This window comes from Electrona antarctica, assembly GCF_951216825.1.
Source record: "Electrona antarctica genome assembly, chromosome: 7".
Lineage (NCBI taxonomy): Eukaryota > Metazoa > Chordata > Actinopteri > Myctophiformes > Myctophidae > Electrona > Electrona antarctica.
The window spans coordinates 58,099,407-58,118,329 of NC_136812.1; the positions used below are offsets into that span (position 1 = coordinate 58,099,407).

Consider the following 18,923-nt stretch of genomic DNA (forward strand, 5'->3'; position numbering starts at 1 on the left):
TAGTTGAAAATGTCAGGATGTTACTCCTCCATTTAGCTGGGTTTTTTCTTTTCCCCATACAACTATTCAGCCAAGTTAATTATACAACAAGTTAACACCTTGAGGGCTCGGGCCTATTTAATCCATTAATAAAATGTGCCCATCATTTATAGCGCCCGGACCACTTTTACCGGTGGACCGGAAGTTGTGAATGTCTGTGTAGCAGCTAACAATAGCCACACCACTCTAGAGTCGATCGACAACAACGGGAGGTAAGAATAAATCTATCGCGACTAGCGACTGGACCGCGGAGTGCCGTCTAACACAGGATCATAATTAGACGGGATGATTTAGATCGCGAGTTATGAACGTTTTAAGATTTTCGTTTTCGTCCGCTAAACAGGAAAGGGACCAGAGAAAGGGAAGGGCGAGGAGGACCAGGGGGGAAGGGGACCGGGCAGCGGTGAGTCCTCGACGACTGAAGGCAGGCTGCCGAGTGCGGACCCCCCTCAGTCGGGACACGGGGGACGAGGCGAGGGCCGCTACCCCCGAACGAAGATCCCAGCAGCCTGTCAGCATCTCGTCATCGCCGACCCGGGAGGAAGGACTAAACAGCGGACAGCACATACCACAAGCAAACAGGGGGCAAAGCAAGCACATACTCAGGAACCCAAACAACACACACACTCCAGCAACCCACTCATACGAAAAACAGGAGAGAAAGGACAAGAGGTGAGAGACAAATCCAAAACACAACACACAAATCCAAAAACGCATTGCAGGGCTAAAAAAAAACAGTAAAAAAAACAAGCCACTCAGGGCTAGAACTCGAACATACTAAAACGACCCCCTCGGGGCACTTAGGAGCTCTCCGTAGGAGAAAACGCTAAGAACTAAAGCCTCGCAGGGCACAACTAGCGTTTACCAATAAAAACAGAAATAACAAAAAGGCGTCAAAACTTAAACGTGCCTTACGGGTCTGACAGGGCAGCGGATGATGACATGGCCAGGTAGGCCGCAGTATGGGCAGAGGCCTTCCCTGAGCCGTCGGTCCCTCTCGGTGTCTGGATGCCGACTTCCCTCTCCGGGCTGGAAACCCACGGTTTGTGTCTCAGCATTACGCGCAGCCGGCACGGTTTGCGTTCCCACCTCCCTAGTGGGAACTCGACGTACCGCCGGGTCGATGTTGAGCCCCCGGAGCGACAGCATCATTACGGTGAGAGGACCGGCGATTCTCGCTTCTAACACCGCGAAGCGTTCGTCCAAAACACGTTCCAAACCACCCTCCTGGTGGTCCTCGCAGCTGTCCCCCTCCGACCTGGTTCCATATTATGGTCGGTTTATACTGTCAGGCTGCCATGACTGTCATGACCTTGTGACTGTCAACAAGTCACAAGGTCAGTCACTGTCACGAGTGGGTGTATACTCTGTGAAAGACTTATTTTCACATGGACAACTCTATGTGGCAGCAAGCAGAGTTGGCAACCCCCAGCAACTCAGAATCTTGCTAATCAATGAGGAGGACAACACCAAACGTACCGACATGAACAATGTTGTATACAAATAAATATTAACACATTGACCATCAAACTGTACTGCTGGACATTTCCCCTTTACATAATAACCACATTTGCCCATCAAACTATATGCATACATAAATGCAATTACTACACTACTAACACGACAATGACTGTTTGAGACTTTCAGTTCTATGTATGACTATGATGTACTGTTTTTCCATTTCCAGTGAACAAGTCTATTCACAACTATATTAAAGCAATCCTTCCTCAAAATACATATATCAATAATATGATCTATTACATCACATTACCCACACTGTACATACATTTGGGAATACCTGTGCGACTGCCCATACTTTCTGTGCTGCATGTCAAACTGGGGTCTTTCATACTTTTCAAATGGGGGTCTGTGGGCTAATAAGTGTAAATGTTACGGTCCATGAAAACATTTCCCTACCATGCATTTATACGTATACTTTCATGTTATAGTACTGTTTTTATTAATTTAAAAAAAACACACAAATATATTATACAAGTTAAAATGAATGGTAATATTAATATTTCTGGGGGGCAATATCTCACAACGGGTAAGGACTAGTCATATTAATTTATCATTGTTAAGTTCACTCTGTATATCCACGGGCATAATAGCATGATGATGCCATTACAAAACATGGGCTACATGGAAGAAATGTGATTAATAAAACAAAATTAACTGCTAGAAGGTCCTAAATTAACTTAATTAAGCAGTCACCATCTCTGTGACATGTTCTTTCTAAATTAGTATAGAGATCGACTACTATACAATCAAATAAATCTGTATACAAGATAATTTCAGATTTCAGGGGAGGGAACTGTTAACTACATTAAAAGAAAATCATGGGGCGAATTGGTAAAGGGGCGAGTCATTTGGTATTCCTGTAGCGTACATGTTTTTCCCTTTTTTATTTTCCTTATATGATGATTTCCTGTTTTTATAAGTGTATATTATTTTGTACGTCTCTAAAGACTGCTGTCTGAGTGCTAATGGTTTGTCCACAAAGTAACAGTTTTTGTATTGACTTTTGTTTTGAAGTGTAGGCTACCTGTGACTGCTATAGACAATTATTTTATGTCATTATTTTGTTCACCGATTATTTTTTTATTTTGTAAAGTGTTGTGTTCTGGACATTTGCGTTCCCGTCATTTCCGGCCTTATATGGTCTTGTGAGGCTCACTAACTCAGAGTCGTCGCTTCCGTGTAGACAATTTGCTTGTTTGAGAGCAGCGTGTCGCTTAAAAGGTTTAATTGTTTTTGTGTTGACACTTTGTTCTCAGTTTATATTTAAGTTGCATGTTATATTTGTTTGAGTTTAATTGATCAATTTACTTTAGTTTTAGTTTTATTGGTTTGTTTGTTTGTTTTGGGCATCCATTGACTTGAATTCATTCCCTTTGCTTCGTTATGAAGCCAGTGAGGTACTTTCAATTTTCAAGTGCATTTTTCCATATCATTATGTTGGTATGCTTTGTTTTACAATTGTTCTGATCTGTGTTTATGTGTTCATCAGTTTGACGTTGGTCTTTGAGTGTCGAAAGAATGCTTAAATAAACCACCAGTAGGCTATATACAACAACCTCACTCGTCTGTGAAGGGAGTGACTGTACCCATTCTACAGACTGTAAAATAAACAAATTCAATCAAGACAGTGAAGAAATAAAAAGCCTTTATTGTATTGTATGGCTAATGCATAAGCAAGAATAATACAATATAGTGCTGTATACCGTTGCAGCACACAGCCATCATCAGTGTCTAAACTATTGGTGATTAATTTCATTGTTGGTGTATTTGTTGCTGATATTTCAACTGGACTTACTGAAATGTCAGTAAATACATTTGCTCAGGAGGCACTAAACTGCAACTCTTTCACAACATTCCTAATTTGTAATATAGTATTGAGTCATGGCATCATTATGCTTGCTAGTTGCTATGGGTTTCTTTAGCAGCTTCCTGAGCACAATACTCTAGCCGTGTAAAGAGGGGACTAGGAAAGGGATTAAACAAAACAAAAAGTCTGAGAACCACTGTTGTACAGTACAGGTTGGCCCAACTTATAGTGGGCTCATGACATTTATTTGCCAATTAATCCTCCGAAGCTGATGGAGACAATACTGTCTGCATTTGTCATATGGTTTATTGGATTCATATATTTACAAACAAAGATTTCCAACAGCCATTATCTCCTCAATTTAGTCACTGTCATTATCAAAGCTAGCAGAGCTTTTATATTTTTCTACTTTTGATGGTTTGTGTGACGCTCAAGCAGAGCGTTAATTTACGGGGGGGGGGGGGGGGGGGGGGGGGGGGGAGACAACAAATACAATAATAATAATAAAACGATAAAGTATAATGGAGATAGTAAGTTTATGCCCGACTGCAATATGTCCCTGTTGCTGCTTAGTAATACTGTTGGACTGTGGAGGGTGTAGAACAGTATTCCCAAACGTCAGCTCGAGACACAAAAGATAACTTATTTGTTTGCCAAGTATCAATATACTTATGGGCTCCACTCTATGCTATGGGGACTATTGGGGAAACTATTTGCAGTTCTGCAAATAGCCCCATGGGCAGGTATTTGGGATCAATATAAGTAGGAAAACAAGCCAGGAAGTGAAGCTATACAGCAGTGGTGCCGTCACGTCACTGTCAATTCACAATATTTAAAGACCCTGTAGAAAAGAAGTAAGCATATAAGCAGTATTACATATTCAAACTTTGTCAGACCACGGAATGTTAAAAACCACCCAGATGAATTTGAATGATATAAAAACAAGTGTTACGTGTATCAATATCGGTTTCAAAGTCATGACAAATAAGCTGTCGTTTTTCCTGCCAAGGGCTTTGGGAGGGGGGAGGTGTCGACTAATTGCAGTGTAATAATTATTGCACTCTAGGGTATAGCATCAGAATACTGTTTACCTTGGCATAATTCCCAACTACACCAGTCTTCTGCCATCAGATGACATCGTTGAAACTCATCTGTGTGTGTCATCAGGTGACGTGTTTAGCCCTGCCCAGAAAAACTGCTACCAGCAAGAAATGCCCCAAACAGGGCATTGCCTTTTTACAGGCTCTTTAAATGATATATTTCTGTTTTCTCTCTCATGTGTTAAGTGTTAAGTGTTAAGTAGAATAAATATTCATATGTTGCTTGTATAACCAATTTCCCTAGCAACATACAGCTGGTTAATTCTCACACTGTTTACAGTGGAGATGATTTTCCCTTGTTGTGAGTACGCTGGTGTTTCTTCAGATGACCTGACACGTGGAAACTCTTGTTACACTGGTTGCAGTGGAAAGGTTTTTCTCCGGTGTGGAGACGCATGTGTGACTTCAGGCTACCTATCGTAGTTAAACTCTTGTAACATGTATTACATTGGAAAGGTTTTTCTCAAGTGTGGGTACGCATGTGTGACTTTAGGCTACCTGAATACTTGTAACTCTTGTGACATGTATTACATTGGAAAGGTTTTTCTCCAGTGTGGGTACGCATGTGCTTCTTCAGGCTACCTGAATAATTGTAACTCTTGTGACATGTATTACATTGGAAAGGTTTTTCTCCGGTGTGGACACGCATGTGTGACTTCAGGCTACCTATCGTAGTGAAACTCTTGTAACATGTATTACATTGGAAAAGTATTTCTCCAGTGTGGGTACGCATGTGTGACTTTAGGCTACGTGAATCAATGAAACTCTTGTCACATGTATTACATTGGAAAGGCTTTTCTCCAGTGTGGGTACGCATGTGTGACGTTAGGCTACCTGGATTATTGTAACTCTTGTGACATGTATTACATTGGAACCTTTCTCCAGTGTGGGTACGCATGTGGTTCTTCAGGCTATGTGAATCACTGAAACTATTGGAACATGTCTTACATTGGAAAGGCTTTTCTCCAGTGTGGGTACGCATGTGTGACTTTAGGCTACCTGAATGATTGTAACTCTTGTGACATTTATTACATTGGAAAGGCTTTACTCCAGTGTGGGTATGCATGTGTAACTTCAGGTTGCCTGACTGAGTGAAACCCTTGTCACATGTATTACAGTGGAAAGGTTTTTCACCAGTGTGTTTAAGCATGTGTCTCTTCAGGTGATAAGGCATTCTGAAACTCTTGTCACATTCATTACATTGGAAAGGTGTTTCTCCAGTGTGGGTACGTAAGTGTCTCTCCAGGTCATATGAAGACCTGAAACTCTTGTCACACTGGTTACAGTGGAAACGATTTTGTGTGGTGGACACGCTTGTTTGGTGGACACGCTTGTGTGTCTTCAGGGAACTTGTTTGACTGAAACTCTTGTCACACTGGTTACAGTGGAAAGGTCTTTCTCCGGTGTGCACACGCATGTGTGATTTCAGGTGAGCTGGCAAAGTGAACCCCTTGTTACACATGTTACAAGTGAAAGGTTTTTCTCCAGTGTGGAAAAGCTGGTGTGTTCGCAGATGACGAAACACTTTGAAACTCTTACCACACTGTTGACAGTGGAAGGGTCTTTCTTCAGTGTGGATACGCATGTGCATCTTCAGAGCATATGACGTACTGAAGGTCTTGTCACATGTATTACAGGGGAAAGGTTTTTCTCCAGTGTGGATACGCATGTGTATCTTCAGAGCACCTGACGTACTGAAGGTCTTGTCACATGTATTACAGGGGAAAGGTTTTTCTCCAGTGTGAACACGCATGTGTCTCTCCAGGCCACCTGACGTACTGAAGGTCTTGTCACATGTATTACAGGGGAAAGGTTTTTCTCCAGTGTGAACACGCATGTGTCTCTCCAGGGCACTTAAATGAAGGAAAGTCTTGCCACAGTGTTTACATGTGAGTGGTTTATTTCTTGTGCAAGTCGGCTGATGTGTTTTTACTTGTCCTGGTTGAGTTAAAGTCTCTGTAAACTTATATGTGTCTACTTGTTCCTGGCTCGTTACAGAGCTGGTGATCTGTCCATCCCTCAGGATTCGGTGGTAGAGGTCGTTGTGGCTCCTCTTGATGTGTTTATGGAGTAAGACTTGAGACGTGAAGGCATATGGACATTCAGAACAAGAAGAGAGCGGCGTCTGGGACCTCACTCCTGAGAGAGAGAGAGAGAGAGAGAGAGAGAGAGAGAGAGAGAGAGAGAGAGAGAGAGAGAGAGAGAGTCTGTCAGACATAAGTATACATTGAAATTGAGATACAGTTTCAGACAGGAACATAATGCTGAATGTAACACCGTCCTCATTCTCACATTTGTTTTATGTTCTGGTCCACCTCAACCCTCGAAAGATCACATTGCCAAGTCAAGAGGATGCATTTGTGCTCATGTATTACAGGGACAAATACTGCACAAATACTGTGTGTATTTGTGCTCCCCTTGACTTGGCTTAACTTGGCTTAATTTTTCACATTCAAATTCCAATGCGTATTCCAATGAAAATATCCTAAAAAACAATATTTGGACTAGATTATAGACTATTTTACATGTCATTACACATCCGTACCGCTGAAACCAATGTTACCAATAATGGTATTTTTTTTTAAATCTTATAACCCTACGCACGTTCGCAGATGAGATGTAGCCGGTCAGATCTGAGCCTCAAGGGCCACCATAGGGATGGCTGCACTATCCACTTCCTGGTTTTCAATCAGTGTTACTATTTGTAGTCTACCAAACAATAGGCTTGGTGGTTACATGGCTGTGGGTCCTGAGACCTGAGTCTTGCACTTATGCTTGTTTAATGCTGTTGCCAGGGTGAGTAAGGTGTTTCATGCCAATTGTTTTAATGATGTTTATACTGTCTGATAATTGTAAATAACTCTGCTGTTATAATTCAGGTTGATCATGTGCCAAACCAATGCTGTGGCGAGAGGGAGTGTTGAAAGTACAGACAACTGAAGGTACGCAAACAGACACATTGTTGTTTAAGCCTACTTTGTTTGTGTTGGTGTAAATTAATTAAAGTGTTTATTTGTTTTTGATCTCATCCTGTAGATTGCCACTGCTGCTTTGTTTAGCTTGAGTTCATATATTGATTTTATTGCTTTTAGTGTTTTGAGCCATTTCATATTGTGATCATTGTTTTGTCTTCTGTTTCTTTCCCCAAATGTGGAGTCCGGGGTCACCAGAGTCAATGTCCAAAGTGGTGCAGCCAACCTACTAAGGGGTTCACAAATAGGCCTCACTATAGTCCACTGTCCTACAGGTTTGTTGTGACTGCGTGCACCTCTTTTCACGGTGACGCTCTTATTTCTGTATGCTGTGCGTGTGTGTGTATTGTGGTCCTAGGCTTTAGGTGGGCATAGTAGCTTATATTTTGAGCTTATAGCTCCCTCATGTAAGGTTTGCTCCCTGGTCAATTGACTCCGTATTTCTGTTTCAAATATTACTACTACAAACTGCTGACAACTGTTTTGTACCTTGCCTATATTGTGGTTGGTGATTATTTAACCTATACAGTTGTTGCTGGTTTTATTTAAGAACTTAATAAATATTGTCTTCCTACAGTGTATATTTTGTATAAATCTTAACTTGTGAATAAATGTTATACATTTGGGGGAAACTCATGTCTCAGTCTCATTGTGCGAACTTGTGTTTTCGGGGAACCCAATTTAGAGGTATTCATTCTTTAATTTCCTTGATACAAACATCATCACGGTGGCGTAGTCGTACATTTTATAATATCCTAAGAAAATTCCTTGCCCCACCTGGTTACATTCAGATGAATGTTAATATAATGTAATGACACTTTGAGGTTACATCTTCGTACAGGTATTGTTCGGCTTCCTTCAGACAATGCAGCAGTGATAATAATAACTAAATAATGAGGACGGCAGCTTTATAAAAAACACAAAAAGACGCCCATTTCAAAACATCGCTCCTGTGATATGAAAATCATTTGTTGATTATAGAAACATTTAAAAATAAAATGATTTTCATTATATAGAACATTTTCAAAATAAATTTATTTTCTTTATAAAGAACCAGATTTGGTCTTAAATGTGTTTTCCACAAATTAGTCTTAAAAATGGGGGTCGTCTTATTACCAGAATCGTCTTATATTCGGCACAATATGGTATATACTGTAGTGTACAGTATGCCACTGTTTTGAATGAGATATCATGCGTCACCTCAAATTGCTTCTTTCTCTAGTGTGAATTGCCACACACTAAACATATGAATTTGACTGTATGAGTCCTCATGACTAAACTTGGTTCATGTGCATCTCAGATGAGCCTTTTGAGTGAACTTTACAAACTGTAGGCTAGATGTACTTTAAATAGTTATGTATTTACCTGTCTTCATGTTTTGTTTCACATTACTCCCTGTGTGACTCCTCACGGATGTAGTTTGTTCTGATGATTTCAGGTCCTGGGACAGCTTGTTGCTCAAAGGCAATCGTCGTCCTTCCACATTTGGCATCTTGTGTGACTTCCGTTTGTTTAAAGCTGAATGACCTTCCCCGGTCTCCTCCCAGTCACTGTCTTCAATGTCAGATTCAGAACAGGGTGAAGTCCACTCATCACTGTCTTCAGTGTCAGATTCAGAACTGTGCGAAGAGAGGAGCTGGTCATCTCTGGTTGGCTGTGATGCTCCACAGTCCTGGACATCAGCTTGTGATTTCATGTGATGAGTTGAGGTGATGGCTACAGGCTTTGTCTCTTTGTTATCATCTTCACTTTGCACTGTCAATGTTGACCCATCAGGTCTTAGCAGTAGCTCCTCCACCTGTTCCTCTTTAAACTGTGGAGGTTCTAGTTTCACCTGGACCAGACTGGGGCTGCTCTCCTGCTGTTCCTCTTTAATCTGCAGAGGTTCTAGTTTCACCTGGACCAGACTGGGGCTGCTCTCCTCAGTCTCCTGCTGTTCAGGTGAAACCTCGTCTTTAAATACAGGAAGGAGTGAGAGATCTAGAATCAGGAGAGAGGAGGGAGAACATCAGAAGAGAGCAACTCAGTAGCCCAATTCCAATACCTTAACACAAACTACGCCAGCATTTATTGATTACTGTGGTATAATTCATGCCGGGGTGCATACTTAGTTTAGACTAGTCATTGGTTAGACATGGGTTAAGGTTAGGTTTAGGTGTGCTGCTCCGTGGGAGGTTAGGTTTAGGGTGAGGGTTTGAGATAGGTTGTAGTTGTAGGACTAATGACTGGTCTAACCAATGACTAGTCTAAACCAAAAACTGTCTAAACTAAGTACTGCATCCCCTATGGCTTGTCCCAGATGGCATTTTTGGTCAAAACAAGGTTTATTTTACGGCCCAGAGCAGACTCTGTGTTGCCTTCTATTAGACTCGGTTAGCTCCGTTTGATAAACAGGACGTGACCACGCATCGTCCAACTTCCTAGTATGAGATCAACACCTAGGTATGTAGCTTTTCAAAATAAGAGCTAGGAGATACAGGCAATTGAAAGAAACAGATAGAATGGGTGTTTATGGTGACGACGATCCAAGATGGCGCGACCCAGTGTTATGACAACAACAGCTAGCAACCAGATGCTAACGTGAGTTATGAATCGATCATAATGCTATGATCATAAGGCATTATAAAACACCAATTGCCGGACATCGACGGCAATGGCGTGGAGCGTAGCCTTTATTAATTGGCGTAGATCTACGCGAATGACACGATAACCGTTAAGGGCCCTAGGGGCTTGGGCCTAGGCTTGTATTCATTGTGCTCCTCTGTATAATATTGGAATCGGTCAGAATCGGTATCGGCAAATATGACCCTGCAAATAATCGGAGATCGGATATCGGTCATAATTTCATAATCGTGCACCCTACTATAAGCAATATGCGAGGCGCACTTCCAGGGCTGGGAGGGGGATGTTGCTCGGCTGCTCGACGCGTCCAAAGGGCCACCCTTCTTGGGTACCAGGTGGGCTTACTGTTTTTTGGGAAGTGAAAGTGAAGGTTTTCAAAATAAAATAATCGTGCACTTGGGCAGCAATAAAGGGACTCGTTGCACGTTCGTGGAAAAAAGAAAAAACAATTTGAAAAATTACCATGTTTTTATTTATGTTGGACTGAACTGAAGTGGAAGCCAAAAGTGGATTATACGTTTTTTTGGTCTTTACACAAGATGGCGCTCTTGGCTAAATTATGATGCATCCCTGACCACGCACCCCCTCTCTGTGTAGGAGAGAACATGGACAGCATGTGGTCACAAAAATGTCCTCTCATGTCTCCCACAGGCAGAGAGATTCTCTTCCTGGTAATTATGCTGCTGTGTTGTTCCAGTTTTCGGCATGGCCACTTTCAATGTTTGATGGCCTCTAACTACTGATGATGCGGTGTTACCATAGGTAAGCCAAGAGCGCCATCAACCGTAAAAACAAAAACAAAAGACCTCATCGACAAAGCATTGGTAAAAAAGACGACAAAGACGCCATCCTCAGTAAGCGAGTTAAAGTACAAAGGGAAGCTTTAAGTTATGCTGATATACATACTTCCAAGAGCAGCACATGTTTAACTGCCTGTAAATAAAACGGTACGTACCCATCCTGTACAACTTTACTACGGGTTGCATCTGTGGAGGTTCTAGTTTCACCTGGACCAGATTGAGGCTACTCTCCTGCTGTTCAGGGGAAACCTCGTCTTTAACCACAGGAAGGAGTGAGATATCTAGAAGGAGGAGAGATGGAGTAACGTCAGCAGAGACTCATTGTGTTTCATTGATTGGATTTGATTGATTCTCCTACTCATTTATTTGTTTTGAAATGATCAGTAGTTTTTATATTTTACAATTACTTTGTTAAATGTTTACACTTGTAACAAATCCTTTATTATAATAACAAAAGCAAGCCTATCTCAGACTATCACACACACACACACACACACACACACACACACACACACACACACACACACACACACACACACACACACACACACACACACACACACACACACACACACACACACACTTTTTAAATAGTATTAGGCCTATATTTGCTCTATATGTGCGTGTGTACAATTCAAACTGTAGAATTGGTTATTTTCACATACAAAAGTAAGTCTTTCCTTTTCCATGTCACGGACAGAAGTGATTCCTTTGCGTTGGGAGTGCAGACACAGCCATTTATTAGCAACTCTGTACAGCCGTGAGACTCTGCCTTTGATGTGCGTGCGGCCGTTCACTGATCACTCAGCTGCGTGTGATTGTCTCACTGATTGACTGGCTGAAGCGCAAACGTTATCCCCAAACGATCCCCCCACCCCCCACGTTCCCCGTCTGCATAGAGAGAAAGAGAGACGCTGGAAAGGCAGCTACTCCTTACAACAGTGTTTCACTTTCACCGGATTTTGATGTTAAATAAATAAATAATTAGCACGTGACTGCGCACGTCTGTAGGAACCGATAGTTAGAACCGAAATTGAATTAATGTAATGGGTACCCGGTAACCAAGCATGTTCGGTTCGGTACCTGCTTGGTCCAGAGTTTCGTGACCCACCCCTAGTAGTACTACATATTGTACTAATACTGTAGTGTACTACTCCATACTGTACTGTACTACACTGTATACACTGACACCACGGCGCGTAAACAGCGCCTGAAACTGTGACTCCGCCCACCACCGGGGGAAGTTGTGATTTGCGCTCGTTCACTGCAATACAATTTGCGGCATTTTCAAAACAATATTGAGCAGAGTAGCGATTATCAAACGTATTTGCAATGCCATACGTTGAAAGATCTGTTGCCCGTGGACAAGGCACGCTACCTCCGCAAGTTAGATAGCATCGGCATAGATGTTTGTCCGTATGTGATTAAGGATTGGACCAAGTTGCATTGGCAGCCATAGAAAATTCTTACCCCAGGCTAAAACCGGATGTGACGTTTTTGCGCGTTCCTGTCTAGCGTGGTGTCAGTGTATTGTACTGTACAAGGTCAAGGTAAACTTTATTGTCCACAAGGGAAATTTGTCTTGGGCTTTCACCCCAGCTACAGCCACACATAAAACATCAATGACAAACCAAAATACATTACAGAGGGAGACAAAACATTACACAATTGCACACATGATGTGAATAATCTAGCCTCACACAGTTACTGCTGTTTCAGAGCCTCATTCAACATCTTGGTTGATGCTGGTACAAACGATTTTTTTAATCTGATGTACTTCCACTTTGGTTCTTTGTATCTTCTCCCAGAGGGCAGAAGTACAAACTCGCCATTTAAAACATGGGTAACATCACTGACAATTTTTTTTAGCCTGTTTTAATGTAGTCTGCTCATAAATAGACTGCAGAGAGGGGAGTTGTCTTACCCCTATGATCTTCCCTGCAGTCTGCACCAATTTGGACCTCAGTTGCACTGAGAGATTACCGAACCAAACTGTGATGCCAAACCTGACCAGGCTTTCCAAGACTGCTTGATAGAACACTAACATAAATCTTTGGTCAACACTGTGAACCCTGAGACGCCGAAGGAAGTGCAGTCTTTGCTGTAGTTTGCTACAGAGACTGTCAACATGTGTATTCCAAGTTAGTGAGTTGTCAATACAGATCCCCAAGTATTTATATGAGGAGACCTGTGAGATGGTCGAGTCATGGATGACCACAGGCCTGTGATCACCAATACTCTTGGGGTCAAACACCATCTCCTGTGTCTTCTTAACGTTAAGAATAAGGTGGTTGTCATCACACCACTTTACAAAGTTCTGTACCTCTAAAAAGTAGTCAGCTAAATCCCTATCCTGTTCGGGTTGCCACTTCTACACTAATTTGTGTACAGAGTAAAAAGGACAGGTGAGCTAACGCAGCCCTGAGATGCTCCAGTACTCAGGGTTCTGCGCTCTGACATAGTGCCATTCACACTGACTGTTTGTGTACGTTTAGTTAAGAATGAATGGTACCATCTAATAATAAGAGGATGGACATTAAGGTCCCTCAACCGCTTTATTAAGAGATGTGGCTGTATTGTATTAAATGCTGAGCTGAAATCTACAAGAAGAAGGCGTGCATAGGCTTTGTTATTGTCCAAGTGTTTCAAAAGAAAATAGTCCAAGGTCAAGACTGCGTCCTCTATACCCCTGTTGCTCCTATAAGCAAACTGAAAATCATCCAATGAGCAGCCTACCGCTGCCTTCAGCAGACTGATAATGATTTTCTCAAAACATTTCATGACTACTGAAGTCAAAGCGACTGGGCGGTAGTCATTATTTTCCTTGCTTATTATAATGGAGTCTTTCAAGGTGGACGGAACAGTACATGAGTCCAGTGATTTTTGGACACCAAGCCTCCGCTAGCTCCTGACTGCATGAATGCAGCAGCCGGCCACATATCCCGTCTGGACCTGAAGCCTTCCGGGGACATGTGTGGGAAAACATCCTCTGGACTTCACGTTGATCCACAGTAATTCCCAGATCACTGTGTATGGGTACAGACTCTAGGGCAGCATTTTGTTCATGCAAGAAGTCAGTTGTTTCAAACCTTGCATAAAAGTTGTTTAATTCATTGGCCTTTTCATTTTCATTTGAAACACAAAGGCCCTTCTTAGCTGGAGCCATGTTAGTCAAGGCCTTCATAGATTCCCACATTTTTTTGGAATTAGAAGAGGAGCAGTAGGCCTCAAACTTCTCCTTCTCCTTCCGTTTAGCCTTCCTTATTTTATGGTTAATCTCCTTCTGAATATTCTTCATAGTTAACAAATCCCCGCTCTTGAATGCCCTTTGTTTCTTAGCCATGCATTCTTTAATTTCCCTTGAAATGAAGGGTTTATTGTTGGGGTACATCGTTATGGTCTTTTTGGTCAACACATTGTCTTTACAGAATTTAATGTACTCCGTCATAGTATCTGTAGCCTCCTCCAGGTCTAGGCTATGGAAGAGGCTCCAGTCAGTGCAACAAAAACATCCCTTCAACGTTTCGATGCCATCGTTGTCCCACACATAAATGGTTTTAACCTGTGGTTTACTGCTCTTAAGCAGTGACTTATATGTGGGAATTAAATTAACAACATTGTGATCTGCATTGGCCAAAGGAGGTTTAGCCGTGGCTATATAGGCGTTCTTAATATTGCCATAGCATTTGTCTTCCCATTTGTTCCCTCTTGTCTTGCAGATTCAAGTTTACAATGGTTTACATCACCCAAGACAAAACACAGTGCTTCGGGGGTGCGTTTCAATTGCCTGTGAACACAGTCAGCTACAGCGGTGGCTCCCCTTGCAGCATTTGCGCTAGGTGCAATGTAAACAGCACACAACACAATATTACCAAATTCGCGCGGTAGATAAAAGGGTCGCATACTTAGACATAATATTTCAATGTCCTGGTTACACAACGACTCCCTCACAGTGAATTGGGAGCACCATTTATCGTTTATGTAAACCACGATCCCTCCTCCTTGGCTCTTAGCCGAGTCAGCTGTCCTGTCACCACGTAACAGAGTGAATCCATCCAGGGAAACTATTGAGTCCGGAACCGTCTCGTCCAACCACGTCTCGGTGATCACTTGCAGACACGACTCCCGGTACTCGTGTAGAGCGCTGGTGTTTAATCGAAGCGTATCTGCCTTGTACCTCAGTGAACGGGCGTTACAGAGAATCACGGATGGAAGAGGTGGTCTGTACACCTTCTCCTTAGCCTCTGTTTCACCCCTCCGCGTCTACCCCTCCTCCTCCTTTGCCTGTTGTTGTCACTCTTTGGTGGCGTTACCAACAGTTCACTTGGGAGCACTGGAGCCAGGTTGACAGGGCTGTTTTTTGTCTTTACACTAGATGGCGCTCTTTGCTAAATTATGTGTAATTGTGTTACCATAGGTAAGCCAAGACCGCCATCAACCGCAAGAACAAAAAAAGACCTCTTCGGCAAAGCATTGGTAAAAAAGACGACAAAGACGTCATCCTCAGTAAGTGAGTTAAAGTACAGAGGGAAGCTTTAAGTTATGCTGATATACATACTTCCAAGAGCAGCACATGTTTAACTGCCTGTAAATAAAACGGTACGTACCTATCCTGTACAACTTTACTACGGGTTGCATCTGTGGAGGTTCTAGTTTCACCTGGACCAGATTGAGGCTACTCTCCTGCTGTTCAGGGGAAACCTCGTCTTTAACCACAGGAAGGAGTGAGATATCTAGAAGGAGGAGAGATGAAGTAACGTCAGCAGAGAATCATTGTGTTTCATTGATTGGATTTGATTGATTCTCCTACTCATTTATTTGTTTTGAAATGATCAGTAGTTTTTATATTTTACAATGACTTTGTTAAATGTTTACACATCAGACGCGCCTGAACTGAGTGTTGCGGTACTGTACACAGTACTGTACTACCCCGTACTGTACTGTACTACTCCATACTTTATTGTACTGTAGTACTTAGGGATGGGTATCGTTGGGATTTTTGTGAATCCGGTACCGGTTCTGCTTATCCATTCCGGTTCCCAACGGTTCCTTATTTTCGGTTCAAAATGGTATAAAATAACTATTTAAAATAATAGGTCAAATGTTTATTTAACAAAAAGTTTTATTCCTATTTATTGCCTTAGTCAAATGTAATGAATAGAGTAACACATCCTTTATTCGACAATAACAATCTCTCACACACACACACACACACACACACACACCACACACACACACACACACACACACACACACACACAGTGCAGGAAAAGTTGACTATACCCCTCCCCGAGGTATAACAAAATGGGACATCGTTTTTTCATATCTTTAGGATGTCCCCTTCATGAAATGGAGATTTACTTTTACTGTTAACCCTTAGAAGGGGAAAGACGCCAATTGGCGTCATCATCAGCATTCCGGACGAGAGCAATGACGCCAATTGGCGTCTTTCTCGTTTTTTATTAATCTAAACATATTAATATGCTCCGGAGCGCTGTTTAAATTCCTGAGCTTATATTTCAACTCCATTACCCAGAAAACCCGTGTCACGTGACACACGTGTATGCTTTCCTATTGGAAACTGACGCCCGGCCCCCAGTGAACAGGGGGGTTGGTTGACTCCTCCGAGGTGGGCACTGGAGGAAGAGTTTTTCAGCCAGGTTTGCAGTCGCCGCAAAAAAAACAATCTGAAAAATGATCCAGCCGTGTCCAGTGGCATTCTCCAGTCCCAGACCGTTGGCCGGGCTGCAACATCCACCCTCGCGGATTACACGTGTGCAATGTTTTTTCTTCTCCCCACCGGAGTTACCACCAAGGCTGATGCCTTCGCTAAAAGGTAATTTTATTGTATTCGAAAATGCCCTAATATGACATGTCTAGTAAGACGATCCCTATATTTGGCCCGAGCCGACCTAGTGCTGATATCAGATAGATGTGGTAGAACCATATATGGATAGATCTAACTGGTTTAGTCATCGTGACAGGCATAGTCGGAGAATATATAACAAGGGTCAGTACTATAGGTAATCGACGTAGCTAACAAAAACATCTGATCAAATGAATGTATTGTACTGTGACTTTGTGGGCCGAATCGTGGCATCGTGGCATACAAATAGATGTTTGTATAATTAGTATCACGATAAAATAATATGGCGACGTTAGAATGACACCACCAATGAGTGATCGCGGGTAATGTAGCTGCCCAGCGTATATCCAGCACCATCGCGTCACCACATTCCACTGGCTGTTGGCTAGTAGTAGTTGCTAACAAACACTGCACAAATGGTACTGGCTATTGACCGGGCCACAAGCCCGGGCAATAGCCAGTACCAATGTTGCTGGATGATTGCGACGCAATGGTGCTGGATATATACCCTGGGCAGCTAGCTACATTACCAGCGATCACTCATTGGTGTTTCATTCTAACGTCGCCATATTATTTTATCGTGATACTACTTATACAAGCATCTATTTGTATTTGTCATGCCACGACTCGGCCCACAAAGACACTGCACAATAAAATAATTTGATCGCCAGCAGCCGGGTAAAACGCCATGTAATAGTAGCGTGCACTGACTACAGCTAAAATGTTTATTTCTTTTTATATATTTAGAACTGGCATCAGATGAGGAGGATGAAGAGTCAAGACTGCGATGGCGTTCTCCGACACTGAACCGGATTCATTCATTCATTCATTTCAGGGGGGGGCAGTTTTTATTTTATTTAGCCTACTCACACATAACCTGACTCCGCCAGATGGGGCAGCAGAGAGTACACTGGGTTCCCCCCTCCTGCTCCCATCTGGGAACTCTCAGGCAGACTTGATGCCCGGCCACAAAACGGCCTGGCCAATGCTAGAAGTTGCTAGAAGCTGCTGCTGATTGGCCAGGCCGTTTTGTGGCCGGGCATCAAGTCTGCCTGAGAGTAAGTAAACATTTTATCAACTCAGTTCATTTTTTCCCTGGAAGCAGACAAGTCAAGCTTTCTCTGAAGGTCTTTCGTTGTCACACATTCACAACAGAGAATTTTCAATAAATCATTCAAAAACGGGATTATGCCATAGAGAAGTCTACCTACTATATAGAAATCCTTGAAACTCTCAAAGAGTTAAAGTCTTGAAATTGATCCAGGGTCAAAACCCGCTCGGAACCATGGATGAATTCGGACATACTGACTGCAATGAAAGCCAGGGACAAAAAATGCTCTGAATTTCTAAAATGCAAGTCAAAGCTTGCCAAGCGCTTCGACAGTGATCTCCAAGCTCAGTTGGACAACCTAAAAACCCAACGAAACAAGCTAAGAAACATTGTAACTACCATGACTAAATCAGCTAAAAGTAACTTTATCAATGATAAAGCAGAGGAAAACAAAAACAATCCTCGTGAGCTCTGGAAGCTACTTATCAATCAACTAGGCTGCGGTCAGAAACTAAAAACCAGGTTTTCAAACATAAACATCAAATCGAACGATACTCTCATCACTGACAAGCTTGATGTGGCCAACTACTTGAATATCTTCTTTACAAACATAGCAACAACTCTGGTTAACAAACTGCCCTCCCACTCTGGGCTCTTTGGTGTAGAGCACATTAAAACCTTCTACACTCTACAGAAACCTAGGTGTTTGTAAAGACGATTTTAAACTAGTTATGGTAACAACTGATGAGGTACTTAAGAAATTGAGTGCCCTCCAACCCCACAAAGCCACTGGCCATGACAATATTCCCTCCAAATTTCTCAGAGACTCAGCCATCTGTATAGCTCCAATCATCACCCACATAGTAAACCTCTCCATCAAACAGGGACAGGTCCCCCAAGATTTCAAACTGGCCAAAGTAACCCCCTTGCACAAGAAAGGGAGTAAATTAGACCCCGGCAACTACCGCCCTATTTCTATTCTAAGCTCCATCTCGAAAGTGATGGAAAAAATAGTCTATGAACAGGTTGAAAAGTATCTTGCCACAATAAATGAATGTACAAGTTCCAATCTGGCTTCAGAACATCCCACTCCACTGACACATGCCTTCTCTATTTGAGCGACCACATCAAACATGAGGTGGATG

At 42.4% G+C, this 18,923-nt stretch overlaps 1 protein-coding gene across 1 annotated transcript in view; it reads right to left on the reverse strand.

Moving 5' to 3' along the window:
• Window positions 1–3,188: 3,188 nt before the first annotated feature.
• The window catches only part of LOC306926569 (uncharacterized protein), a 29,668-nt gene continuing 13,933 nt past the window's right edge, over window positions 3,189–18,923 (reverse strand). The window contains exons 2-5 of the mRNA XM_079505923.1: window positions 15,469–15,594; window positions 11,017–11,142; window positions 8,805–9,419; window positions 3,189–6,606 (exon numbers count right to left, since the gene is read on the reverse strand). Of these exons, the coding sequence (XP_079362049.1) occupies window positions 4,931–6,606; window positions 8,805–9,419; window positions 11,017–11,142; window positions 15,469–15,594 (2,543 nt within the window). The 3' untranslated portion in view covers window positions 3,189–4,930. The remainder of the gene's footprint in view (window positions 6,607–8,804; window positions 9,420–11,016; window positions 11,143–15,468; window positions 15,595–18,923) is intronic.